Source organism: Stegodyphus dumicola, chromosome 3 (assembly GCF_044657685.1).
Source record: "Stegodyphus dumicola isolate Sdum_Otavi_A_Nest chromosome 3, ASM4465768v1".
Lineage (NCBI taxonomy): Eukaryota > Metazoa > Arthropoda > Arachnida > Araneae > Eresidae > Stegodyphus > Stegodyphus dumicola.
The window spans coordinates 34176513-34203194 of NC_140770.1; the positions used below are offsets into that span (position 1 = coordinate 34176513).

The 26682-nt window shown below is 30.1% G+C and overlaps 1 protein-coding gene across 5 annotated transcripts in view; it reads left to right on the forward strand.

Moving 5' to 3' along the window:
* Positions 1-26682, forward strand: part of PAN2 (PAN2-PAN3 deadenylation complex catalytic subunit PAN2) — a 129322-nt gene that overhangs the window by 18801 nt on the left and 83839 nt on the right. For all 5 annotated transcript variants that reach the window (XR_004757761.2, XM_035356466.2, XM_035356469.2 and 2 more), the window contains exons 6-15: positions 3142-3286; positions 4039-4180; positions 4682-4758; positions 4858-4982; positions 8364-8515; positions 18965-19122; positions 20987-21115; positions 21610-21759; positions 22673-22719; positions 22852-22985. Coding sequence is in view for 4 of the 5 variants with exons in the window: in XM_035356466.2 (XP_035212357.1) it covers positions 3142-3286; positions 4039-4180; positions 4682-4758; positions 4858-4982; positions 8364-8515; positions 18965-19122; positions 20987-21115; positions 21610-21759; positions 22673-22719; positions 22852-22985 (1259 nt within the window). In the remaining variant the exon portion in view is untranslated. The remainder of the gene's footprint in view (positions 1-3141; positions 3287-4038; positions 4181-4681; positions 4759-4857; positions 4983-8363; positions 8516-18964; positions 19123-20986; positions 21116-21609; positions 21760-22672; positions 22720-22851; positions 22986-26682) is intronic.

Below are 26682 nucleotides of genomic sequence, written 5' to 3' on the forward strand. Positions count from 1 at the left end.
CTAAGTCTAGTTAAAGTATGAAACTCTGTGATTAGTTCGTCACATAAGTTATGAAATTACTTCAAGTAAGTTACTTATTTGATAAGTCGTCCAATTTGAGTGCGGGACGAAAACAATTGCATTATATAAAGAAATTTTTGAACTTCCGATTCTTTTAATTTTATTATGGCCTCGCGTGTAAGTCGACCCCCACCCCACTTTGAAGTCTTTTTTTTGTCCAAAATATCTCGACTTATACGCGGGTATATACGGTACATACATAATGGTCACCAAATCAATTTTTTTCCATATGTTATTGGCCCTTGGCAACCAAGTTGTTTCTGTTAGTGGCCCTTCTGCTAAAAAGGTTGTGCATTCGTACTTTAAAAAAGAAAACACTTATATTTTTCTCCAAATGTTTCTGTAATTTTTTTAACTGGTTTTCTGCCCTAGTACACAACAATCTGCTTATACTATACTAAAAAGAAAAGAAAAGAAAAGAAAAAAAAAAAAAGAATAAGAATCAGAGAATTGCGAAGATATGGCATTGTGGAAACTCCTGTAATATTGGCTATCTAGCATTGCTTACATACTGTATATACCCGCATATAAGTCAACCCCCCCCCACTTCGACATAAAAAATTCGTAGAAAATAAGAAACCCGCGTATAAGTCGAAAATTTTTTTTTAAGTACTACATTTATTCAAAATCATCTGAGAAAAAAAGTAAATATACGATAAAAAATACTTTGGTAAATAAACAATATGAAAATCAATTAATTTTATTATGGCCTCGCGTGTAAGTCGACCCCCACCCCACTTTGAAGTCTTTTTTTTGTCCAAAATATCTCGACTTATACGCGGGTATATACGGTACATACATAATGGTCACCAAATCAATTTTTTTCCATATGCTATTGGCCCTTGGCAACCAAGTCGTTTCTGTTAGTGGCCCTTCTGCTAAAAAGGTTGTGGTGCATTCGTACTTTAAAAAAGAAAACACTTATATTTTTCTCCAAATGTTTCTGTAATTTTTTTTAACTGGTTCTTCTGCCCAAGTACACAATGATCTGCTTATACTTAAAAAAATTTAAAAAATTGCGAAGATATGGCATTTTGCAAACTCCTGTAATATTGGCTATCTAGCAAATGTAACTCTTCATTGCTTCTTTTAGGGATTTTACATCAAAATTCTCTGTTCATTAAGAAATTTTATGTCAGTTTCTACCATCTCTGTGGCAAATTCCATGAGTTTATATTTAAAAATTCAGTTCAAGGCATTAAATATCACTTTATTTATAAAAACCACTAGAATGCATACAGAAATGATGACATTGCTTGAAAATGCCTGAAGAATCATTATGCGCAAGTTTGCCAGAGTTTGGCACAATCTGAAAATTTGGCGACTTCTATTGAAGTCGTTCCAATAACACTTAAGTTGTCATTATTAAATGCTTGAAGAAATAGTTAATTTCTTAAAATATTTTATTAAAAACCTAATATAAGCTCTTGAAATGCATGAGAAAAAGGCACTATTATTTAAGAAAATGAATACGGCATTTTCTTCAGTAAAGAAATGATTTAGAACAAACTCATTAAAATATGAATATACTTTTATATTTTAGAAAAGTGCATTTATTTACCTGAAAATTAAAAAAAAAACTAAAATGAAAAAATGTATTTATTGCACAGAATTGTGTTCTAAATTAAGAACATATGATGTAAGTTTTTTTTTTCAGTTATAACACACGACTGACAAGATCAAGCTTCTCCTCTATTTAGGTAACAAGTATTGGTCCAAATATTCATAGTTGCTTGTTATCCCACATAAAACACCACAACAAAAATTCAGTGGTCTAAAGTGTTTTCATTGTCATGACATTAATAATTGTGATAAAAGATAATCTAATTTATGCTGCTATCAATAAAAATTGTTTTTCATATATTTGTATATCTTAGTAAATTATATTTCTTTTTTGTGCGAGTTCTTTTTGTACTTTCTGATTATCTATATCAAAATGCCTCAAAACAAAGTATTATTGAAGCCATTGCACCATATTGCCAAAAAGTATTTATGTGGCAACCTACAAATGCCATAAAAAATATTTATGTGGCATCCCTCCAGCTCACTTTCCACTTCTCTACACATTTTCCCCAATGTGACTGTAGATTATGATCCCTTCTCTAGGAATTTCTACATTTTAACAAAGCTGTAGACTGCATAGTAGTTTTCATCATCTTGGCAAAATCTTCGATTTAGCTTTGTGCATGTATAGAGCTTAATGTGGATCACTTTAAAGGTATCATGTGCATTTTTTTTTAAGTTTTCTTTTTAGGAGTTTGATGCCAAAGTTTCACACGATGCCAAGTTTGTGCAGTTCTCTGATTTTATTTTACTGAAAGCAAATCACTGTGTGTATGAGGAGAAAAACAGCATAAAAAACCAAGAAATGTGCATATATTGGAAAAGAATAATGTGAAAAAGTAGGCAGCACTGGATGCATCGTTGAAATAATAAATATAAAGGTATCATTTCTGTTCAAAATTGCCAACAAGTTCACAACTTTCTTGTGGGAGAGTGGGTAGTCAAAAAGTACCTTTCTTTCTTTTAAAAGAATATTAACTCTCATGCCTGCTCACTAGTGTAGACCCTTAAATTTGGTACTTTGATATGGATCCAAATCTTATGGAATGGTTATCTAAATGAATATATTCTTGTTTTTCTGTAATGGTAATGTAAATGCTAGCCAGTTTTTTGCCTTTATCCTTTAATTTAATCTTTCATAAAATTAATCATTGTGGTTTTTGTAAATTTAAGACAAAAATAAATTACTGTTAACTGATTTAGGAATTATAATTGTAAATAATTTTGAAATTGTAAATTCAAAATATAGTATAGTTAAATAAAAATTGTAATTAATATTTTAGCTAGTAGATTTTTTTTATTATGACTGCACCCTATAGTGTTATGATTTTATGTAAAAAAATCCTGCTATATGTGTTTCTTTGAGAATGAATTATGAAAAGAATGTATAGATTTGCTTTCTGTGTGATATCTTTTAGAATGTACTGTAAATATGCTTCGAAGGTATTAATTTGTATGTTGCTGTGGTAAATGTTAATGCATACATGCTATAAGATTCTTTTTGTATTTTTTTATAAGGCATGGTGAGCTGTCTGTTGAAAGGTTTCTAAAAGTTTATGATCTTCGAGTTATGAAGAGTATGAGTCCTATTCCAATGATGTTTCCACCTTTACTGCTTCGTTTTGTTCCAGCATATACATCTCGTCTGTGTGCAGTATCACAAGTAAGTAATTTATTTTTGCTTTTTGTATGCAGTTTTAGCCTTGAATTAGTTTTAATTGTACACTTTTACAGAAAAGTTATTTGGTAAGGATTTTTGTATGATCCATTCCACAATATTGCAAGTATGATGATAAGATAATATAAATGCCAGTGATGTGTTTGCTTAGATAACTGAATTCAGATGTGGATATTTAAGTAAGATTTAGTTTCTTACATAATAATTAACTGCTAATCGTGAAACAAATATAAAATATCAATGCATAATTACTATATGTCTTAATTTTTTTTTTCTAGATAAAAGTAGTCTCAGTTTGATCCTTTAACCTTTAGTAAACAGCACTTTTTTTCATTTAAGAATTCTTAAATATGTGAATGAAACTTTTTGCTGCATTATTCCATGTTATTTAGGTGAATATTTTCCTCCTGTTTATAGATTTAGTATGTGTGCATAGGTTTCTTAAATAAAATTCTAAACTAAGCAGCTGCTAGTGAGGAAAAAATGGGATGGATATGAGAAAGGATTTTACCTTTTTTATTTTGACATTAATAAACAGACATGGTAAATTCAAGAAAGTTGGCAAAAAAGTATTATTAAAATTGAATTTTTTTTAAAGTTGGAATTTTGTCACATAGAAATAAGAATAAATGAGTTAGAAATTCCTTGTCAATATGATCTGAATGTTTATTTTATTGAGAGTAAATCAATAAAATATATCAGAAAATTAAAATTTTAATGTGATTTATCTTTTCTAGACTGGACAGTTCCAGATGGTAGATACTAATAATTCAGACCAGTATGCTTTGTTTATTCATCAAGTTGAAACTGGAGCTTCTGATATTTTGACATTTGATACATCATCATCCTGTCAAGCTTTTGCTTTTGGAGATGCTGCTGGTAAACAGTTTTTTATTCATCATCAATTATAAATTGTGTATATCTTAATTTTAGTTAACTATTACCGTACTCCCATGTTATACATCTTTACCATACAGTTATAATCTGTACAAAGAATTTCGAGTTCACTTTCTCCACCAAAATTAAATAAAAAATATTCATCCAAAAATATTATGAATACATTTTATATAAAATAAATAGTTAGCTCATACCACCATATCAAAAATATGGAATTGATAGCATTAAGAAATGAGATGAAAACTTTGGCACATATTTCTGAAATATATTGTTGTCCAATGTTAATCACTGCGTCCTTTGCACATTACCATTGAGTATATTGTGCAAAGAATTCTGTGGACATGCTGTGAATAGAAATGGCTTATATGTATAAGTAATATATCTGCTTATACATCCAGAAAGTTATTCATTCTGTATTCGGCATATCTGATAGCACCTCTTAATATGAATTTAAGATTAAAAATTTTTCATTTCTTTTTACAGGTTATTTACATTTGTATGGTGCTAGTAATGAAGTTCAATTTAATCAGTTCAGCAGGCCTACAGAATTTGCAGATTCTGTAAGTTTCCTTTTCTTCTGTCGCTCATTCTCCTTCATATCAGCATTTTCAGAGTTTGAAACAAATAGCTTGACTTTATAATGGATTTTTCTTCTTTAGGTTGAACCATTACAGCCTATAGATATTAATGATGAAGTTACTCCTCTGTCTACTATACCTTTACCTAACTGTGAGGGTAAACTCCTCTCAGATTGGCCTCCAGAACTATGCCAAGTAGCATACAGGTAAGTTATAATCTTTATTTGAATTATTGATAAATTTATGTTGCCTTTATCATTGCATTAAAAAATAAAAAGTGATTTTCATTCATATGAATATTGTGTTAAGGAATATAAATATATCTGGCAATTAATCATTAAATTCAATTTAATAAAAGTACAGAATTTTATAAATTGTAAATTCAAAATATAGTATCATTAGAACTAATTATAGGTACTGAACAATGAAATTGAAGCATTTGAAATTAAAAGACATTATTTTGTTTGCTCTAATCTGTTTTCTAAAATGGAAGTTTTTCATGATATATTTTAATCAATTAACAAGATACAGTCAAAAGTCATTAATTCGGACTCATCAGGACTTCGGCAATTCCGAATTATCGATTTTTCCAGATTATAGATCATCAGTTTAAATCTGGTAAGATGGCATGCAGAAATTATAAAATTAAAAATATGAAACCGTAATTTATGAAATAAAGAACAATTATGATCTAAAGGGTATCAAAAAAAAAAAAAAAAAAAAAAAAAAAAACTTAATATTTATTTGTTTATTTTATTAAACATTTCTTTCAATGTAAGTTGTTTCGTTTTTAATAATCTCTGTGTCATTTTCTTCTTTATCGGAAGCGAATTATAATGACGAGGGATTTGATTTAACTCATGTCAAAGATGGAGTACATCGAGATGAAATACTACATTTAGTAAGGAATTATAATCCAAATAAAATAAAACATCAGCCTTGAAGATAAGGATAGTGCTGACAGATCAACTTCCAGTTCATTGCACGCCACGACGTCCCCCCCCCCCCGGCAGAGCAGCTTGAAATTGATAAACAGATTTCGGAGTGGTTAGATAAACAAAGGAATGCCTTTATCCATTTTTTGCAGCAATTCCACTTTTTGTTTAATGGACTTCGAAACATACTTTCGCTTTGTAGATCCTTTACATATTACTAAATATATATCAGAAAATCTATTTGACATAATCGAAAGTTCAAGCTTACTGTTATAAAATTGCTCTTAACAGTTTGCAAAAAAATAATAAGCCAGATCCAATTCGAATATTAAGGAACAATGCAATCTGCAACATTAACTGAATTAGATAATTTTAGCTTAGCTTATACCGTCCGTTATACATTAAACGCGGAAGCGTAAGCGTATTATGTTATTATGCACATGCACACATGCATATTTGCAGCCGTAAAGGTCTTATGCGCATGCATCAACGCAACACATGCGCAGAAAGTTGGCAACTTTGAGGCCCGGATTATAGATCATTTCGGATTATGGGTGTCCGAATTAACGATTTTTGACTGTATCTGGGAGCTAAATGTTCATATTTTTGGAGTGACTCTCTTATTTATTAATTATCATTTGACCACAAAATTTTGTCAGTTATTTTTAATAGAAATGGTTATGTAATTATCTTAGTTTTTATTTAATTTTGAGTACTTTCTGATTATTCACACCCTTTCCAAAAAATAATGAAAAAGTGTTAATAAGGCAAAGTAGTTATGTCGCTAAAATGGTTATGTGGCAACCCAGGATGTTGCCAAAAATATTTCTATGTCAACCCAGGTATGTACATAGCCCATGGTCTGTTTTGGCCAGTGCGTGGAGTTCATAGAATTATGAAATGAAGTTCTGAATTTTTTAAAGTGAAAACAGATCATTGTGTACAAGTGAAGAACAATAATGCAAGAAAAGAAAAGAAGGCTTTCTAAAAAAAAAAAAAAAAAAGATAACTGTTTTATTACTGATGTTTCTACAGTTTTAATTTTGTTTCATTGCTCTTGTATGGAATTCTTAGTACAGTGCTATTTTAAAAAAGGTCTTTCATGAATTAGCTTGGTAAAACATTAATTGGCAGTGAGTTTGCAGATGCTCTCCAAAGTCATTAATGAGTATTTGACTTTCCAGTTGGAGGGAAAGGCAAATAATAAGAACTTAATTGTTAACTTAAAAGTAAAAAATATAAAGCTTAGATTTATAAATCTTTTTTTCTGCTTTGATCTACCATACATATTTTAAATTTTTATAAAACAAAATGTGCTTGCATTTATATCATTTCTGATCTTGAAAATGCATTATCACATAATTAATTAATCAAATATTCAAAATAAAATAGTAGGTCCAAGGTTGAATTTTCCGATTTTTTTTTTTTTAATCCCTAATTTTTATATTATGTTGAGAAAAGTATATGAGTGTTTTGAAATTTTTAAAGTTTCAACTTTGGATCTCTAAGAGTGAATTTATCAGTTTGTTAATGGTAACACTGAAGCATTTGAACTTCTGTGTATGAGAAGTATTTATTAATGCTTTGCTACAAGTTACTAGTTTTTGCACCAGCATTTTTAACACATACGAGGGCTATCCAGAAAGTAGATTACGTTTTGGAATAAAAAAATAAACAAAGTATAGGAAACAAATTTTATTATATACAGATGAAAGCCACACTCAAATACTACTTTTCTACATAGTCACCATACAAATTAAGGCATTTATCGTAGCGATGTACGAGCTTGGAAATTCCTTCATCGAAAAATTCGGCCGCCTGCGCCTTCAACCACTTCGTTACCTCTTCTTGCCTTCCATCTTGCACAAAACTTGTGGTAACCAAGCTTTTCGCTGATGATTTCGTGCAACAAACTTCGCAAAATTTGTGGAAAACTCAAAGAAAGTTCCGTTATTGTGAAATTTCGATTTTCACGGACTTTAGCATCGACTTTTTCGAGAAGTTCGGCGGTCACTATGCTGGGTCTCCCACTTCGATCTTCGTCGTGAACATTGGTTCGGCCATTTTGAAATCTTATGACCCACTGACGTACTCCACCTTCAGTGATAATGTTGTCCCCATACACTTCACGAAGCTGCCGATGGATTTCTATCGGTTTACAGTTTTTTGCAGTCAGAAACCTTATTACTGAGCGCACCTCGCGGGATTTTCAATTAACGCAGACATTTCAAACCGTCACAGTATCTGAACGGAGCACAGCACGAACCTCTCACTAGCACGGCTAGATGCAGACTGAGCTGCGCAACGCTCTGACCCCAAGATGGCCGCGCTAGCCCCGCCCCTAGCAGACACAGACGGAAACGTAATCTACTTCCTGGATGGCCCTCGTATTTCCTTTTTTTTTTCCCATTTCCTGGTCTATCCAATTATTTGCTGATGATTTTTCTGCTATTGTGTGCCATGCTAATCTATAATATAGTTCAGTCTATCTGATAGTTTCAGATTTAGAATTGACTTTTAGGTTATCAATCTATCTGCTAGTTTATGGTTTCATGAATAGTATTTCTCTTGAATATTCTTTTTACTCTGGTAATAGTTTATATTTTTATTTATAAATTTGTTATTCATCTATTGTTACTTATAAAATTACAGACCTACACCACCAATTGACCCTCTTATTTTGAATACAATGAAAATGGTTGGTTCTATTGGTTATGCACCTAATCCTGCAAATCGTCGACGTAATCAGGTGCCATATCAACTTAATCAAAACAAGTTATTGAGGGATTCACCTGTGCCTCGAGGTAAGTTGATAACATTAAAATAATTTTAATAATGAATTTATAGTGAAATTTATGTCTTTTATACTTAGTCATTTTCTCTCCACTCTTGGAAGTGATAAATGCAGTTTAGCCTTCAGTCTGTCTTGTCGGAATTGCTACTTACATACATAGTATTCTTTTTAAATAAGATCTTTCAAAGCAATATATTTCTCAACTGGTTACTGAATAATAATTCTAATCAATTCGAGTATATTAATTTTTAACATCTTTGAATAACCTTTGATATCATTATTTCCTTAATATGGTAATAATTTATGAAAGATAATTAAAAATTTATTTACGTAATTGTTACTTGGGAAATATATGTAAAGAACAGATTACTTTATTTGCTGCATAGCTTGATTTTGTATGTACTGATAATGAAATTAGCAACATTAGGAAATGATATGAAGGCTCTATGTATGTTAGAAGTTAGGGTGCTTTAAATGTTAACAGAACTCTAGTTGAAAATGTGCATCAAACCACCAAATGTAGTAGCTTGTTTATATCACATCAGTAATAGCATTGTTGCAAACAAGCAGGAAGAATGAATACCAATTTGACAATTTCCCATCCTAGATTTTCTCTTGCTTTTGTCTTGAAATGCAGATTGTCATTTTTCACCAAATTTGTGCTTGATGCTAAGTTTATGCAATTATCTGATTTTTTTTTTAAGCAAAAACAGATCACTGTGCCCTGTTAACAATAAAGAACCAAACTTTGTGTCTTATTGTTATCCAAAATGTTATTTTATATGTGGGCAAAAGAACAGTAAAATACTTTTCTGCAAAACTGTTTAATTAGTGGTTGTTCAAATGCTTCTCATAAAAACTCTTGGGAAATGAAACCTGCTTTCAAAAGAAACCAAGGTACTTGAAAATTGTTTAAATCTAAAATATAATTGGGATTTTATACTACATGCGATTGAGTGTTAGAAATTCACAGAAATTCACCAACTGTGAATTTCTATCACTCAGTCGCATGTAGTATAAAATCCCAATTATATTGTAGCAGTTTTTCTTGGCATGAAATGACTATTTCATTCATTATCTCTCTCTGTGTATTTATATATATGCATGTATTTATTAAGTAGTTTTGGGATTATCTCTTAGGAAAAGAAATTACAAAAATTAATAAAATAGTGAATATTAATAAAATGGCTAAGTAAAATTAATAAATGTCCATTTTTCCGAAAAGATTCATTAAAATTCAAGAATTGTATATTGAAAGGTAAATTCATTAAAAATAATATTATGGCAAAATTAAAATATGGGCCACTTTTATTAAAATGCAGTAAATAAAATCAAAAACTGAAACAATTACTGTTATAAATACAAAATTTATTGCCTTTTCAAGGAGAACAAATCAATTTTGAAAAAAAAAAATCACTGTAATTAATAAAGTGAATGTGCTTTGTTTTATTACGCTTTCTTCTTTGGAGATTTCTTATTATGCAAGAAAACCAAATCATATAAAAAAATTAAGAAGTTTTAAGCACAAATTTTAGACTTTATAAGTTCAATACAGTAAAAGTCCATAAATCTGCAAAGCTTGGGACCAGGGCACCTATTCTATGATCACTGGATCTGTCTACAACTTGAGCGAACAATATTGACTAAAAAAGAACTGGTATGGACAGCCATCACAACTTATCGGAGAAAGCTATTCTGTGGTCCTCGGTGGGCGGGTGGGTCCATTTGACTTTACTGAAAGGGGGCAAGGCTTCAAGGAGCTTTAGACCAATCGCAGTACAGACGAGTGATGAAATTTGTAGCGTGCGCTGGCTGAAGTTCCAGGAATATTCTCCCATTATTTTACTAACTCACACGCTGCATTTGTAGTTCGAAAAAAATTGCACAAAACAGTATTATGACCAACACGCAGCAGAACATGCTGCTGTGTTATGTGAAGGAAAATCCCGTTTTTTAAGGGAAAGTTAATGCAGGAATTTAGAGCTAAGAAATAAAGAGTGATATAGGATACCATGAAAGCAATGGTAAATAGATAAGAGTAAATGAATTAAGCTTACTTCAAATCATTTTAGAAATAAACAATTTTAATCATTTAAATTTATAATATGATTAATTTGCATTACAATCTAATAGCAAACAAAGTTTTTTTTTCCTCCATGCTTACATTAAAACTGTTTTCCCACAATTTATTTTACAGTTACTATTAGAAAAATATTTCTTTAAATAAGAAATTAGAAAGAAAATATTTCTTTCTTAATATTTCTTCCCTTTTTTATTTTCTTTTTCTATGAAAATTATTTCCTTCAGGAAAAGAAATAAAATTCATTTGCTATTACAGTATGGCCGATTGCTGCATTCAACTATCACACACGCATCAAAATGCTTTATTTTAAATAATTTATTCTATAATTGACATGAAAGAAAATATTTTTTCAATATAAAATATATAACCAAAATTAAACTAATCTATCCTGTATGTGTGATTAATTCATTTTGCAATTTTTCTCACACAATTACTAATACCTTTTTTTTAATATTACATTGCTGTTATTTTAATTTTATATATATATAAGAACTGCTCAGTTTAAATATTCTTCCTTCTCAAAAGATTTTATTCTGTGAAAATAATTAAAAGACATTAATATTTTCACAATGCAAGTACTAAAGTAAAAATAATCAGTGTAGGTCTCCTGCAGTTGAAGTCCTTGTCAAACCAGCGTTTCGACACATTTTAAATAGAAAACTAATAGTAATCAATATCTCTTTTACAATATAAAAATGAGAATGCTATGAACAGTATTTTTTTTTTTTTTTTTAAAGTTTGCAAAGAAACACTGATTTTTTTATACTATATTAGGTTGCAAAAGTACTATTCCATGAACAAACCCTCAGTCTTATAGCATAATACAATAATAATGCAGTATAATTCTGCTAACAAGCCTACCAGCCGCCTAGCAGTAGAGTCGCTGAACGCAGGTAGTTTGGTCCGAGGTTCGAATCCCGCGAACGAGCTGGCCGGCATTTTTGTGGCTTTGCCCATGTGTAAAGTGTATACGAGTCAGTTTTCCTTAGAAATTCCTCACTTAGAAACCAGTTTTAAAACGTAATAAAATTACACACACACACACAGCCTTCAGATTTTATATTATTCTCAAAGGGCCATTTTTTTTAATGTTTTGCGTGTTACCTTTATTTATTAAATATCATGTTTTTTGCACTAAAACCATAAAATTCAATTCAACAGCAATATCATATAATTAAAAAAAGCATATCTTTAGAATTTCTGATACATAGTATCTAGCGCTAGAGATGAAAATGTTTTTTTTTTTTTTTTTTTTTTTTTTTTCCCCGTACAATGTTGCCATTGTTCGCTTTGAAATCTTTGGGTTTCTTAATCAAAAACTCATAAATGCTTTACAAAATATGATATATGAAATGGATAATAATAAAAATTCCCAGTTCCAAATTTAGGCCTCCAGATGCCTATATTAGGATGGAGGATTGCGTTATTCAGAATTTCATGGCTCTAGGTACCGTTGTTTTATCACAGTGCAAGAAACATTCATACATTCTGCAGATTCCTCATTATTTAATTTCTTTAAATATAATAGAGTGCGATAATACTTGGTGGCTATGATTTGAAAAGTGAAACGCCATTTATTGTGAAACGCCACAAAATGGCCAAACGAAATTAATAGCCCCTCTGGGCTATTAATTATTTTTAAAAGTATCACACTTATTACTTATTTTTAAAAGTATCACACTAGTAGTATTACAGCTACTGAAAAAATATTATAAAGCTATTTTATAGTTTTATAATATTTTTTTCAGTAGCTGTACTACTAGCTATTTTATAGTTTTATAATTTTTTAAATTTTTTATTTATTATTATTATTATTATTATTATTATTATTTTACAGTAGTGTGAATTTTGCGTAATAATGAATGACATTCCTTTTTGTGTTCACAGTATTATTCGTAAGGTATTCAACTGTTAGATTTTAAAGTAAACGTAATTCTTGCTGTGCGTAAATCGAGTAGAAGCTTATCGGATGTCTATATTTGTATTAAATGAAGAAGGTTTATGTGCTTGATAAACTTAATATCTTCTACTTTTTTAAAGCATACAATTACAATTTATATCTATAATTGCAGGAATAGTATAACCTTTCTTTCAGTAGAAATTGTGTTCTTGTTTTCTGAATGTGGCTCCAAATACTCTCTCAGTTCATCGCAAATTAAAATAACTATAAATTTTGGCAATCTGAAATACACAATGAAAACATCTTTTGGCAGAGCAAAAGCATCAACATATTTTCTATAAATTCGCCACCGATTCAGACATCTACGACTGTATTCTTCGTTTAAATATGAAAAAATAAGCGGTGTAAACACATACAAAGCCATAGTCTACTTAGTACATCAACTGCACAACCCTGATTAATGACATGACAACACTTTTTCACGTGCTTTCGACAACTTCCGTACTCAGAGAATATAGGATGTCTAGCAAACCTGTTTTTACTAGCAGCGACAACTTGCTGTCGATTCTCGTAGCATAAAATAACTGTCCAGGGGTTGTGCAGATTTTGCAGATTTCAGGACAGAAAAGATAAATCATAATATTCAGACTAAAAGTGCAAAATAAGTAAGGCATATTGGGTACATTTAATTAAATTATTATATACATTACTGCAATAACTTATTATATGCATTAAATTATTATTGCATATATAAATTGATTATATTATTCATTGTATTATATATACACAGCATCGAGGTTTGCCTCATGCAAAGATTTCCGGTGTTAGAATCACTGTTGCTGTAAAATTTCAACAGCTTTTCTTAATTTTTCCGTACATCATACACAATCGTGTTGCAATTCCATACGATTTTGCTATAAACCGAGGAGTAGCACCTCCCTCCATCTTTTGAAGAATTTGCACATTTTGCATTACCATCAGTGTAACATGTTTACGTTTTTCAACGTTGCAAGCAGTAAAATCATGAGTGCATTTCTTATCTGTAATTGTGCTAAAAAGGCTGAAATTTAAAATATTCTTAATTTATCTACAAAATATTCAGATAAAAAAAAGGCAGCACTAAATAATCTTATGAAATTACAAAGGTCAGAAAATACAACAATGGGAATCGTGAACTTGAAAGAAGAGTTTAGTGAATCGTCTGCTTTTTTACCTCGATGCAGATTAGAGGGGAAAAACTTTTATCATGATGTAAATAATTTGGTATTTCCGTTCTGATTCATTATTTGGTAAGTATTTTTCTTCGATATTTCGTACTGAATGTTGCAGTTTTCTGGAACCTATAAACTGAATAATTATATTTTGAGAGGCAACACGGATTTCAGGAGTTGGTGGATTTCATGTCGGCGGATTTTCGGTATTTACTGTGTTACCAAGTTTCGTTATACATACATACAAGAGCAAAAACAACAACAAGAGAGGGAAAAAAAAAAAAAGGAAGGAACAGTCATCATCAAATATATGTATACTGTGTCTACAGTATGATGAGTATAAATGTAGTGCTCATTTTTTCCTATAATCTTCTATAAAGTATATCTAAAATACTCTTGGACGGTTTGAAAATAAATTTGATGCAAGGTTTTATAGATGATTTATTTGTAGTAAAAGTCTTATTGGAATAACTTGAAGTGTGGATTTTTGTTTTATTATTCTCAAAAGATTTTTTTAGTTAAAGAGTATTCTTAGATAAAGTGGATTTTAAATATCAGGTACAGTCAAAAGTCGTTAATTCGGACTCGTCGGGACTTTGGCGATTCCGGATTATCGATTTTTCCGGATTATAGATCATCAGTTTAAATCTGGTAAGATGGCATGCAGAAATTATAAAATTAAAAATATGAAACCGTAATTTATGAAATAATGAACAATTACGATCTAAAGGTATCAAAATTTGCAAAAAAAAAAAAAAAAGCTTAATATTTATTTTACTTTATTAAACATTTCTTTCAATGTAAGCTGTTTAAGTTGCTTCGTTTTTTATGTGATAATATATTCTCTTTAATTTTATAAACAGACATAATTTCTTGTTCAGTTACAAAGTTCCGCTGCTCAAGTCTTATAATTGCTGTGTCGAGAATACCGACTAATTTGTCAATCGAAATTTTTTCGTTTTCAATAACCTCTGTTTCTTTCTTCGCTATCGGAAGCAAATTATAATGACGAGGAATTTGATTTAAATCATATCAAAGACGGAGTACATCGAGATGAAATACTACATTTAGTAAGGAATTATAAGCCAAATAAAATAAAAACATCTGTGGTGAAGATAAGGATAGTGCTGACAGATCAACTTCCAATTCATTGCACGCCGCAGCGTTAAAGATAAACAAAGTTTAGATAAACAAACGTTAAAGTTTAGATAAACAAAGGATATGCCTTTATCCATTTTTTGCAGCAATTCCACTTTTTGTTTAATAGACTTCGAAACATACTTTCGCTTTGTAGATCCTTTACATATTAGTAAATATATATCAGAAATTCTATTTGACATAATCGAAGTTTCAAGCTTACTTTTATAAAATTGCTCTAACAATCTGCAAAAAATAATAAGCCGAATCCAATTCGAAGATTAAGGAACAACGCAATCTGCAACATTAACTGAATTAGATAATTTTAGATTAGCTTATACCGTCCATTATACATTAAATGCGCATTCGTAAACGTATTTTGCGCACACACATATTCGCAGCCGTAAAGGTCTTACGCGCATGCGTCAACGCTACGCATGCACAGAAAGTTTGTAGCTTTGAGGTCCGGATTATAGATCATTCCGGATTATGGGTGTCCGAATTAATGACTTTTGAGTGTACTTATTTTTAATAAACTGGACTTTCCTGGTTATTAAAATTAATTATACTGGTATATTAAGTATTCTGGCATTTAATGTTAAAAATTATAAAATTTATGAAATGTTAATTATCAACTTAAAATAATTCATTCTCTCTCTTTTTTTAAAAAAAATTTCTATTTGGCAGCCTAACATATCTCTATAAGTAGATTGTAAAATATAAATTTTAGACTTTTTAAGTGAAAATACTAATTTCTGGGCACATAATTTTCTTTCAGTACATCGAATGTTTGATAGGTGTTCTGATAATACATAGAAATGTTGATTTGCTGATTGAGGAAAGGTTTTTAATAACCTCTATAGTGATCTTATACTTTTGTTATTAAAAAAAATCAAAACAGTTAAATTAGAAAACTGGCTTTAACATTTAATTTTTTTTAAATTTAATTAATTTATATATTTGAACCAGAAGTCTGAGAAATGCAGATATTATATATCATATGGTGTGTGTGTATATATATGTATGTAAAATAAAAAGTATGAAAGGAAACTTCTAATTTTAGTTAGCTATAACTTCTTTTATTTTTTATTTAATTTGAGGAATTCCTCTCTCTATCTTAAAAATAGCGCTATAAGTTTAAACTGCATCATTCATATTAATCATGCAGTCCTACATAACGCTCAATGCACCTCTTGCCCAATCAAATAACTGTAAACCAAAACTTTTTAACTCACAACTGAAACTTTTTGACTTCCTCCCCTCATTCTCTGAATTGCTGTCTTTTTTCGCTTATGCTTTCCTCCTGGCAAGACTCTTCTCATCCACACTGCTGCTTTTCTAAGATGTCATCATACTTTAAAACCTGTGTACGTGGAAATTATTGCATTTAACTATGATTGAAAAATATCTTATCTACAGAACGATGATCTGATGTGAATTATCCTGTCAACTAAAATTGTCATGTTTGAATGTGTAGATGAAGGAATCTTGTACTTATAATTTCTTACCTCCGAAGACACTTTATTGTGTAGTTGGAAGGATGAATGCATAAACCAAAAACTTTTAGATATGGCTGTTTCGAAACATAATTTTATTGCAGTATAATTCACATCAGTAATTTTATTGCAGTATAATTCAGATCATCTTTCTGTAGATAAGATATAAATGTTATAATTATCAGTAATTGTATTTTAAATATAAAGTATGCCGAGGGAGTACTGGTTCAGAAACAGAGGCTTGTTTTACCTATGTATAATTGTTCCTTTTACCCTCCTTATATAATATAAAATTTCAAGACTCCCACTTTATTTAATTTGTTATATAGGATTTTTACTTTTTTAATTTATGGAGTGTGAATTTTTCTAAAAATATAATAGAATGTTGTAGTGTAGCTCAAAAGTCCACTTGGGTTTAAACAAGGAATGGAGGCCTTTATAAGTAACTGGCAAAGCAACCCTTAACCACTCATGGAAATTTAATATATGAGTAGTTATGCCCAAATAGCTGAATATATGTGTACTAGGAGAAAGCTGTAATGTCTTCCAGTTTGTGTAAAATAAAGAAAATTGTAAAATGTTATGATATAAAGCAGAAACCATAGTTTCAATAATGCTATTACAAATGATAAAATATTACTTATAAATGTGAAAATTAGTATGGTCTAAAATTTTAAGATTTATGATTATTCGTAACAATTAATGGGTATATAAAAAATTTATAATTGTGATATTGTGTGTAAAATTTTTTAAAAAGACCTTCCTTCTTCCCTTAAGTATCAATACTCTGTTGTGAATGTTCCAAAAACAAGAACTTTTTACAGTTGGACTCGCATCTTAACAGGACTCAGAAAATGTGCACTTATTTTAAATGAATATATTGCTTAAAATTATTATTGAATTCAACATTTTATGACTTGTAATTTTTTAATTGTTCAAAAGATAATTTTATGTTTTGTATTTTCAAAATTATCTCTCCGATATTTTGCTGCTCTGATGCTTTTTCTCTCAAAAAGGCTTCTCTATCGCTGTGCCTTTTTCTTTCTGAAGGGGGGAACGTGCAAGATAAAAAATATGAAAGCAAACTTTTAAATTTAATTGGCTATAACCTCTTTTATTTTTTAAGTCCAGATTTTCAAATCCATGGTAAATACAATAATAATAAAAACACAAGTGACCCTTACATCTTTGGATTTGCGTTCTCATTGCCAATTTTGAAAACACATTGTTTAACTTATTCTTCAAAAAGTTAACATTGTAGTGTGAACACTTTAGAAGACTTTAGAAATTAACATTGGCCGTTTCATATCAGCCAGTTTCTTGGCAATATTCGCAAAACATTTGACGATGACTCATTCTGATAACAAAACAGTATCAAAATTGAATTTTTATCGAATCAACATGAAGTTTGATAATTGAATTTTTGTTTCAATTTAACTCTATTACTTACAAACTCCTTTTATCTTATTTATTATTTATTTTAGAAGAAGAGTTAAGATAATAAAAAACTTGGTGAAAGTTGTTTAAGTACAGTCAAAAGTCTTTAATCCGGACTCGTCGGGACTTCGGCGATTCCGGATTTTCGATTTTTCCGGATTATAGATCATCAGTTTAAATCTGGTAAGATGGCATGCAGAAATTATAAAATTAAAAATATGAAACCGTAATTTATAAAATAATGAGCAATTATGATCTAAAGGGCATCAAAATTTACAAAAAAAGAAGCTTAATATTTATTTGTTTACTTTATTAAACATTTCTTTCCACACGCGCATGCGTAAAGCATACATTACGCATAGCCGAAATTCAAAAATTGCAACCAGAAAACTATTTGATTTGTATTCATGATATTTATAATGACGAGGAATTTGATTTAAATCATATCAAACACGGAGTACATCGAGATGAAATACTACATTTAGTAAGGAATTATAAGCCGAATAAAATAAAAACATCTGCCCTGAAGATAATGATAGTGCTGACAGATCAACTTCCAGTTCCTCCCCCCACCGCGCGTGCAGAGCAGCGTGAAATTGATAAGCAGATTTCGGAACGGTTAGATAAACAAAGGATATGCCTTTATCCATTTTTTGTAGCAATTCCACTTTTTGTTTGATGGACATCAAAACATACTTTCGTTTTGTAGATCCTTTGGGAGCTCCAGCATCGGAAATTCTATTTGACATAATCGAAAGTTCAAGCTTACTTTTATAAAATTGCTCTTACAGTCTGCAAAAAATAATAAGCCGGATCCAATTCGAAGATTAAGGAACAACGCAATCATCAACAGTAACTGAAATAGATAATTAGATAATTTTAGTTTATACCGTCCGTTATACATTAAACGCACACGCGAAAACGTATTCTGCGCTTGCGCAGACGCATATGCGCAGTCGTAAAGGTCTTGTGTGCACGCGTAAACACCTATGCGTCAACGCAGCGCATGCGCAGAAAGATTTTAGCTTTGAGGTCCGGATTATAGATCATTCCGGATTATGGGTGTCCGAATTAACGACTTTTGACTGTATATGTTTTATGAAGGTGTACCTATTTCTGTTATTTATTTATTTTTTTTTTTTTACTATTGCTTATTTTTGTTGAAAGTTGAATATTTTTTCATCATATTTTGTAGAGGATGGTCCTGAAGTCATTCCTGCCCGTTACTTAAAACAAGAAATCAAATACACAAAAATGGGATTAGATGAGATCGATTTTAATCGTTACAATCGCACAAGTTTTTCTGGCTTGGAAGCCAATTTGCCTAATGCATACTGCAATAATTTGATACAGGTAGTGTGAATTTTTTTTATTGTTTTATTTTCAAATTGTATATTATTGTACATTCACAAACACATGCACACTCACACACATCTGTGTGTGTGTGTGTAAGATAAAAAATACATAAAAAATAAATTATAATTTAAATTAGCATTAGCCTCTTAATGCTTAAAGTAATTTCACCTCTCTATTCTAAAAATAGTTATCTATGCACTGCGTCATTTCCATACTAATCCATGTCATATGACTCTTACTGATAATGTAAATGGAACTAAAACTCAGACAGCTAATAATAATTTCACAGCAGTATTAATTATCCAATCGAAAATGCACTGAGAACCAATATTAAGTGTGAATTAAGATTTCATCCTCAACAGACCTTTTCTAGACTTTGGCCTAGCTGGACTGCTGCTCTCTTCTTATTGCAGAGCTGTCAAAAGTGTAAACTTTTTTAAACAGGCAATTCAGTGAAAAAATTGGTAATCAGTGAATATCTGAGTTAGTTAATGGTTGCTTGTCTGTAAAATATAATAAAATTTATAGTTAATTCCTACTTGAATTGTTGGCTGTTTCAAAATAATTTAAGAAGTCATTGAAACAGTATTTCGTTATGAAACAACAGATGATTAATGGACTAAATTGATCAGAGGAAAAGAATTTGTGGTATGTTTTTAGTTTGATAGGTAGCAAAATTATAAAATAACATATTTTCATAATAAAGTTTGATATTCACTGTTCCATGAGAATCTAGACATTCAAAACAAAGACTGATCATATCAGAAATAAGTATTCAAGATGGAGTTTTGAAAAAGCTGCATCAGGATTTTTGAGCATGGAATTAATCTTACTAAGCTGAAATTAAAAGTGATACTAATTATAAAGAGAATAAATGTGTAAAAATACAGAGTGTTTATAAAGTCCTGGACCTGTTTTGATGTTTAATAATGCATAAAATAATGAAGATAGATTAAAATTAATAACATAAATGGTTATATAGACTCAAAAAGTTTCATGACCCTTGTCAATGAACTTCCATGTGTGCTCCTTTCATCGCATGGGGAATATCAAGTCGATATTCAATTTCAAGCCAGGTACCGGCAAGCATGTCGGCATCCACAAAGGCTATAGCAGTTGTAATTCTGACTTTTAGGTCATCAATGTTCGACACTCTTCTCCTGTAAACGTTGTCCTTTAGAAACCCCCAAGGAAAAAGTCCAGTAGCGTTACGTCGGGTAACCAAAAACAAAAGAGAGAAAAATGCAATTAATAAGCAGATGATATTTAGAAAAGTAAAGATATTTAGACTGGAAAATGAAATTATCTGAAATTAACCACACATGCAGACGATATTTACAAAAGTAAAGATATTCAAACCTGAAAAGGAAAATATATAAGTTATTCCGTCAATAAATGCCATAAGTTTGTTTATATTTTCATTATTTTATGAGTTATTAAATATCAAAATGGGTCCGGGACTTTATACTAAATGTTGATAATTTTTCCAGCTAACACATCAATTTTACTTAAGGTCATTTTTCAGATCTCTCCTTGCTGAAATTGCAAGTAAATATTTCCTTTCAGCATTTAAAAGAAAATAACATAAAAACTATTAAATTGTAAATTATATGTAAGTGGTTATTATGATGTGTCGTTAATAATGTATTCTATAACCTAAATAATAAAAACTGTGATTATATTAGTAAGATATGACTTTTTTTAATAGGAAATTTTAAAGTTCTTTTAAATTTACATTTGCTGATATCAGCAAAATTATATGAATTTTCAAACTTTAAAATTCTCTAATTGATACTCTTTAGAGCAACAGGTTTTTTAAATATGCAGTGATTTTATTAATGTTTATTCTTTCTTTTAATAGGTTTTATATTTTATTGAACCTCTCAGATGTGCCCTATTAAATCATTTGTGTCAAAGAGAATTTTGCTTAGCATGTGAATTAGGATTTTTATTTCATATGCTTGACACAGCTCAGGGTTTGCCTTGTCAGGTAATTAATGATTATTATTATGATTTAACATATGTATTTTTATGTGAGCCAGTGAATTTTCTGATGAATTTACAGCAGTGCACATTTTTGTGAAATGTCTTCTGTTTTGGGTATTTACATAACTCTATTTAAATATGTTTAAAATTCTTCAGCTGTCCTAATTTACAAGGTATTATTTGCACTACTTTTTAATGGGGAAGCCTCTCTTCAAAAAGCAAAAATATAGACAAGTTTTTTGGTTGTAAGATATTCTTCTTTAGTCTAATAGTTGTGATATATTTTGAGCATGTCTTTTGGATGACATGAGTCATATATTATTAGCCAAACGCCAAAACATGGTAATGATGAGTATTTGTTTGATAGGAAATTAATAAATCTTTTTGAAAATATGTGTGAAAGTTGTAGTGATAACTGAAAATCAGTTTTGCTTACTAAGTAGTAATTTTGTTTGATTTTTGCAATAATTCATCTTTCTTTCTTTTTTTTTTTTTAAGGCATCAAACTTTTTGCGGGCTTTTCGTACTATTCCAGAGGCATCAGCTCATGGTCTCATTATTAATGAATTAAATGAATCAAAAAAAAGAAGCAATCTACCAACACTGGTGCAGAGTTGGACACGTTTTATGCTTCAGCAGCTCCATACGGTAAGTAGTATTAATATTATGAAATAATTATATTTCTCTCTTCCTTTGGTATTGTTAAATTAATGTAGTTTGTTATGAAATTCATATTAAAATTGCCTTATATTTATTAAAGTAAAAAGCCAGTATACATTTTTCAGTCAGGTCACAGTCTGAAAAATATTTTTAGTTTATTGCATCTCTAGTTTTGCAAGTAAAAGGTCATAAATTTAAAAATGTCTCAAACTAAGATTGTATGAAACATTATTGTTGTGAATTTTCTGAAAATCAGATATGTCACATGAATTTTTCATTAAATAATTAAATTTTAATAAATTGTTGGCTCTTTTGTTATTTATTGGTATTAAAAATTTTGAAGTAAGAATATTGTTAGAATCTATAAAAAATTACACTGGATTTGAAAACAGAAAATTTTAGCAATGAGTGATACATCTATTAAGAAAATTAGAGATATAATAGTATAAGTGCTCCATGCTTAACAGCTTTGTTAATGATGTTGAAAAAAAAGAAGGGAGAAAAAATTATTTAATTAATTTAAAGAAATTCATTCCAGTATTCACCTTTTTCAAATACCTTGTATTAAAAGGGAAGTTTTATGCCATACGCCAGTGTGTGGTGCAGTTTTCTCACATTGAAAAAAAATTGCCATACCTGTATTAAATATTCTAGTTTTATAAACCTTGTAAGATAAATTGTCTAAAGATGTAATACTTTTTTTGCTGATCATGCGGAGGCACGTACTATCATTTAATTTTTCATCATGTGCCAGTGTGTGGTGAGGTATACGTTAATTCTTGGTTTTTGGATTAGTCAGCTTCTGATGAGTTTGCATATTACCTACAAGCAAATGTATTAATCTATTACATTATATCTTTTCCTATGCTTAAGATTTATTACATTAAATTTAATTTAATAGGAAACTTTGGAAGTGGTTGATCACATACTTGCAGATAATAATTCTGAGTAAGTATAAAATATTTCAAAAACATTTCAGAATTCCTTGATTTAAAGATATATATGTGTATAATATAATCATTCTTAATTCTGTCATTTTTGATTGTTGATGTCAAAATTTGTTCTTAAATCTGATTACAGGAGTACATCTGTTATGACACAACTGTTTGGGGCAAAACTGTTTAGTTGTAACAGTTGCCGTTGTAGAAGTGAAACCTGTCAAGAGACCACAACTTTGCTAACACAGTTGCTCTATCCTGATAATCACATGCCAGGTAAACTGATGTACTATTGGGGTATGGACTACCGTCCATTAAGATGGGTTTTTTTAAGACTTTAAAAAATTATCAAGATTTAGTCAAAATGAAAACAGCGGTTAAATAAATCAAATTAGCAGTTGCTATATATGCTGCTTGTTTGCATTCATAGCAAATGGAAAAGATTGCAGATTTTAGTTTGAAATCTGGCTTTTTGAAAATAATAATTATTTATATAAATGGAGAAAAGGGATGGGTTAAATATATCCCTGTGGATGGGTAGATTGTAGGTCAGAGAGCTGCATATTTGCAAAAAAACTTGTATTGAAGATAATAAGAAAAGCTTGTAATTATTTGATAAAAGTGTTAAATTATTAAAAAAATTATTTAATTCATATTCACAAAATTACTTATCTAACCAAATTATGGTTTTATAAAATCATTTTGTTATGCTTAAAATTTAACATCTTCAGAAAAATTTGTCTTATGTACAAGCTACGCATAAAAATAAATTTTGTTATCATTTATCAAAAAAAGAATTAATAAAAACAATATCATCCAACTTTATAAGCCTTCTAACTTATCTACTTTTGCATACTTGCCTTTCTCATACCATATTAAAGAAACTGTCACAGAATAAAGGATTTTAAAGACAAAGTATTTGCTTAGCATCTTATTATTAGCAAGTACTACTTTGCTATTAATTTTCATAAGATGTAAAATTATGTAAGATATATCTGAGACATTTGATTACAACATATTACCAAGTTCAGACTGCTATTCCAAAGTGCAGTGAAAACATATTCGTTTTGAAAAACTTGCCATGAATTCCTGCTACTGCTTATCATGGCTTTATTCCATTTGTTGTCAAGACTCAGATACATAATATTTGTCACCAAGTTTAGTGTTTAAGAACATTCTAGATGGTCATGAAGCTTGATAATTAAAGTTCATACTGATAACTGATTAACATTTTCAAGACTTTTTTTATACATGAAAATTTTTTCTAATAAACACAAATTTCTGCATAAGGCATTTAAAAATTTTTTTCTTGAAACAGATGTTTTAACCTTCATTTAAAAGTGGATGAAAAGGTTTTATATTATTATGTACATCAAATGAATGTTTAGAAATGACACATTAAAGGCAGGGGATCTTGATGAAAGTATGCTAGGTAACGCAGTGACTGCTTCGCCTCGTTTTTCATCCTAGAGCGGGCGGTATTTTGTGTAATAATACAAAATGTGCATAAAAAAATTTATACTTAAAGTTTATTTAAACTCTTAATACTACAAGAAATATTAAAAAAGAACTAAGCACTAATTACAAAAAATATTTTAAAGTACATATTTATGAGAAGAATCTAGTATTTTTTATGAGTGTGATAATGTTGATAACACTCGCCACGGTGAAGAGGTGCATTGCAAAACTCGCATTTGAAGCAAGTCAACTTTCTTTTTTTATGTGCCACACAAACTACGTAATTTTGTTAGGCATATAGCTTTTTGCCTTTATTTTCTATCTGAATTAATTTGTGCTTTTTGATGTCTAGCGAAAGACATCCAGGCGGATCAATTTTATATCGTGTAGTCCGTGGTGCTGAGTTCGATGTACCAGGTTGTGGCTCTTCAATGTCCATTGAATTGTCTGCATATATATCTTTATTTTCCCGTGAAACCATAGTGAAGGATTTCAAAATGTACTGTAAGTAGAATTTGAACAACCGAACAGCTTCAAACCACAAAACATACTAAATACAAATGTAAAGTGGCGCATGGATTGCACAATGTGGTTTGCAACCACATTGCGCAATCCATGCACTAGCTACAGTTGAGATAAATCGTATTACTACGACTCCCGCCTTTAAACTACAGTCAAGATAAATCGTAGTACTACGACTCCTGCCTTTAAGCTACAGTCGAGATAAATCGTAGTACTAAGACTCCAGCCTTTAAGCTACAGTCGAGATAAATCATAGTACTACGACTCCCGCCTTTAATGTGTTAACATCAGGAGCACTAAAAAAAATCCTTTTCTTATTAAATGCATGGGATTCATCTCTTTCTTTACTTTATTGATAGTTAATATTTAAGAAAAGAAGCTGCAGACTAAGAAAAGACTGAAATACATATGACTAATCTTACAGTACAAAATTACAAAATCTGGAACATCCAGATGGACCAGAGTGTTTCGTATCAAGACTATTGAAGAAGTCTTTAAACCAAAAAATTGAAATTCAGAAATGTGGGAAAATCTGAAACAAAGTGAGCAATGTAGAAATTAAAAATAATTACAAATACTAATCTAAAAGATAAATCTTGAAGTATTGTATATTGCTGTAGTAGTAGAAGTACTGCATAAAAAACAAAATCAATTAAAAAATGCATTTAAAAGGTAAATATTAGAGATATTATATGAAAACCTGAAATCAAGAGCAAGCCGTATATCATTTAAAGGGATCACAGAAGAGAGATTGAAATAAAATAAGTAAACACAAAAAAAGGAACAGATGACATCTATTATATACAATAATTTAAACATTATTCTTTTATCTTAAATACAGTACAAAGTCTTTAATCTGGACTCGTCGGGGCTTCGGCGATTCCGGATTAGGGGTTTTTCCGGATTATAGATAATTTAAATTTGGTAAGTTGGCATGCAGAAATTATAAAATTAAAAATATGAAACTGTAATTTATGAAATAAAGAGCAATTATAATCTAAAGGGTATCAAAATTTACACACACACACAAAAAAAAAAAACTATTATTTATTTGTTTTTATTTTTTTACTTTATTAAACATTTCTTTCAATGTAAGTTGTTTAAGTTGCTTCATTTTATGTGCTAATACTTTCTCTTTAATTCTATAAACAGACATAATTTCTTGTTCAGTTACAAAGTTCTACTGTTCAAGTCCTGTAATTGCTGTGCCGAGAATACCGACTAACCTTACAATCGAAATTTTTTCTTTTTCACTAACCTCTCTGTCACTTTCTTCATGCCTTTATCCATTTTTTGCAGCAATTCCACTTTTTGTTTGATGGACATCGAAACATGCTTTCGCTTTGTAGATCCTTTGGCAGCTCCAGAATCGGAAATTCTTTTTGACATAATCGAAAGTTCGAGCTTACTTTTTATAAAATTGCTCTAACACTCTGCAAAATATAATAAGCCAGATCCAACTAGAAGGTTAAGGAACAACGCAATCTGCACCATTAACTGAAATAGATAATTAGAGAATTTTAGCCTAGCTTATACCATTCGTTATACATTAAATGTGCATGCGTAAACGTATTATGCGCATGCATAAATGATGATGTACATATGTGCATGCGTAAAGGTATTATGCGCATGTGTAAATGCTATGCATGCGCAGAAAGTTTGTAGCTTTGAGTTCCGGATTAAAGACTTTGTACTGTACATGATGTTGAAGAATGATTACCATTGATGAGTGTTATCGGTTGATCTGACTCCATAATTGAATGAAACAGCATTGATATAGAAATATATTTTATTATACACATAGGAAGGAATGAGACTCTACCAGGAGCATTGTGTAGCGATCTTTTCACTCCAACGGCGCTGGCCAAAAAGAGTCTGCGAGGTGAGACAGATGTTGTTGCGCCTCTTGCTGATTGGCTACAATATGAAAAAATTTTGATTAAGCCTAATTTGAAAAATGTGCACAATTTAAGGTTGTTTTCTAAACCTTTAT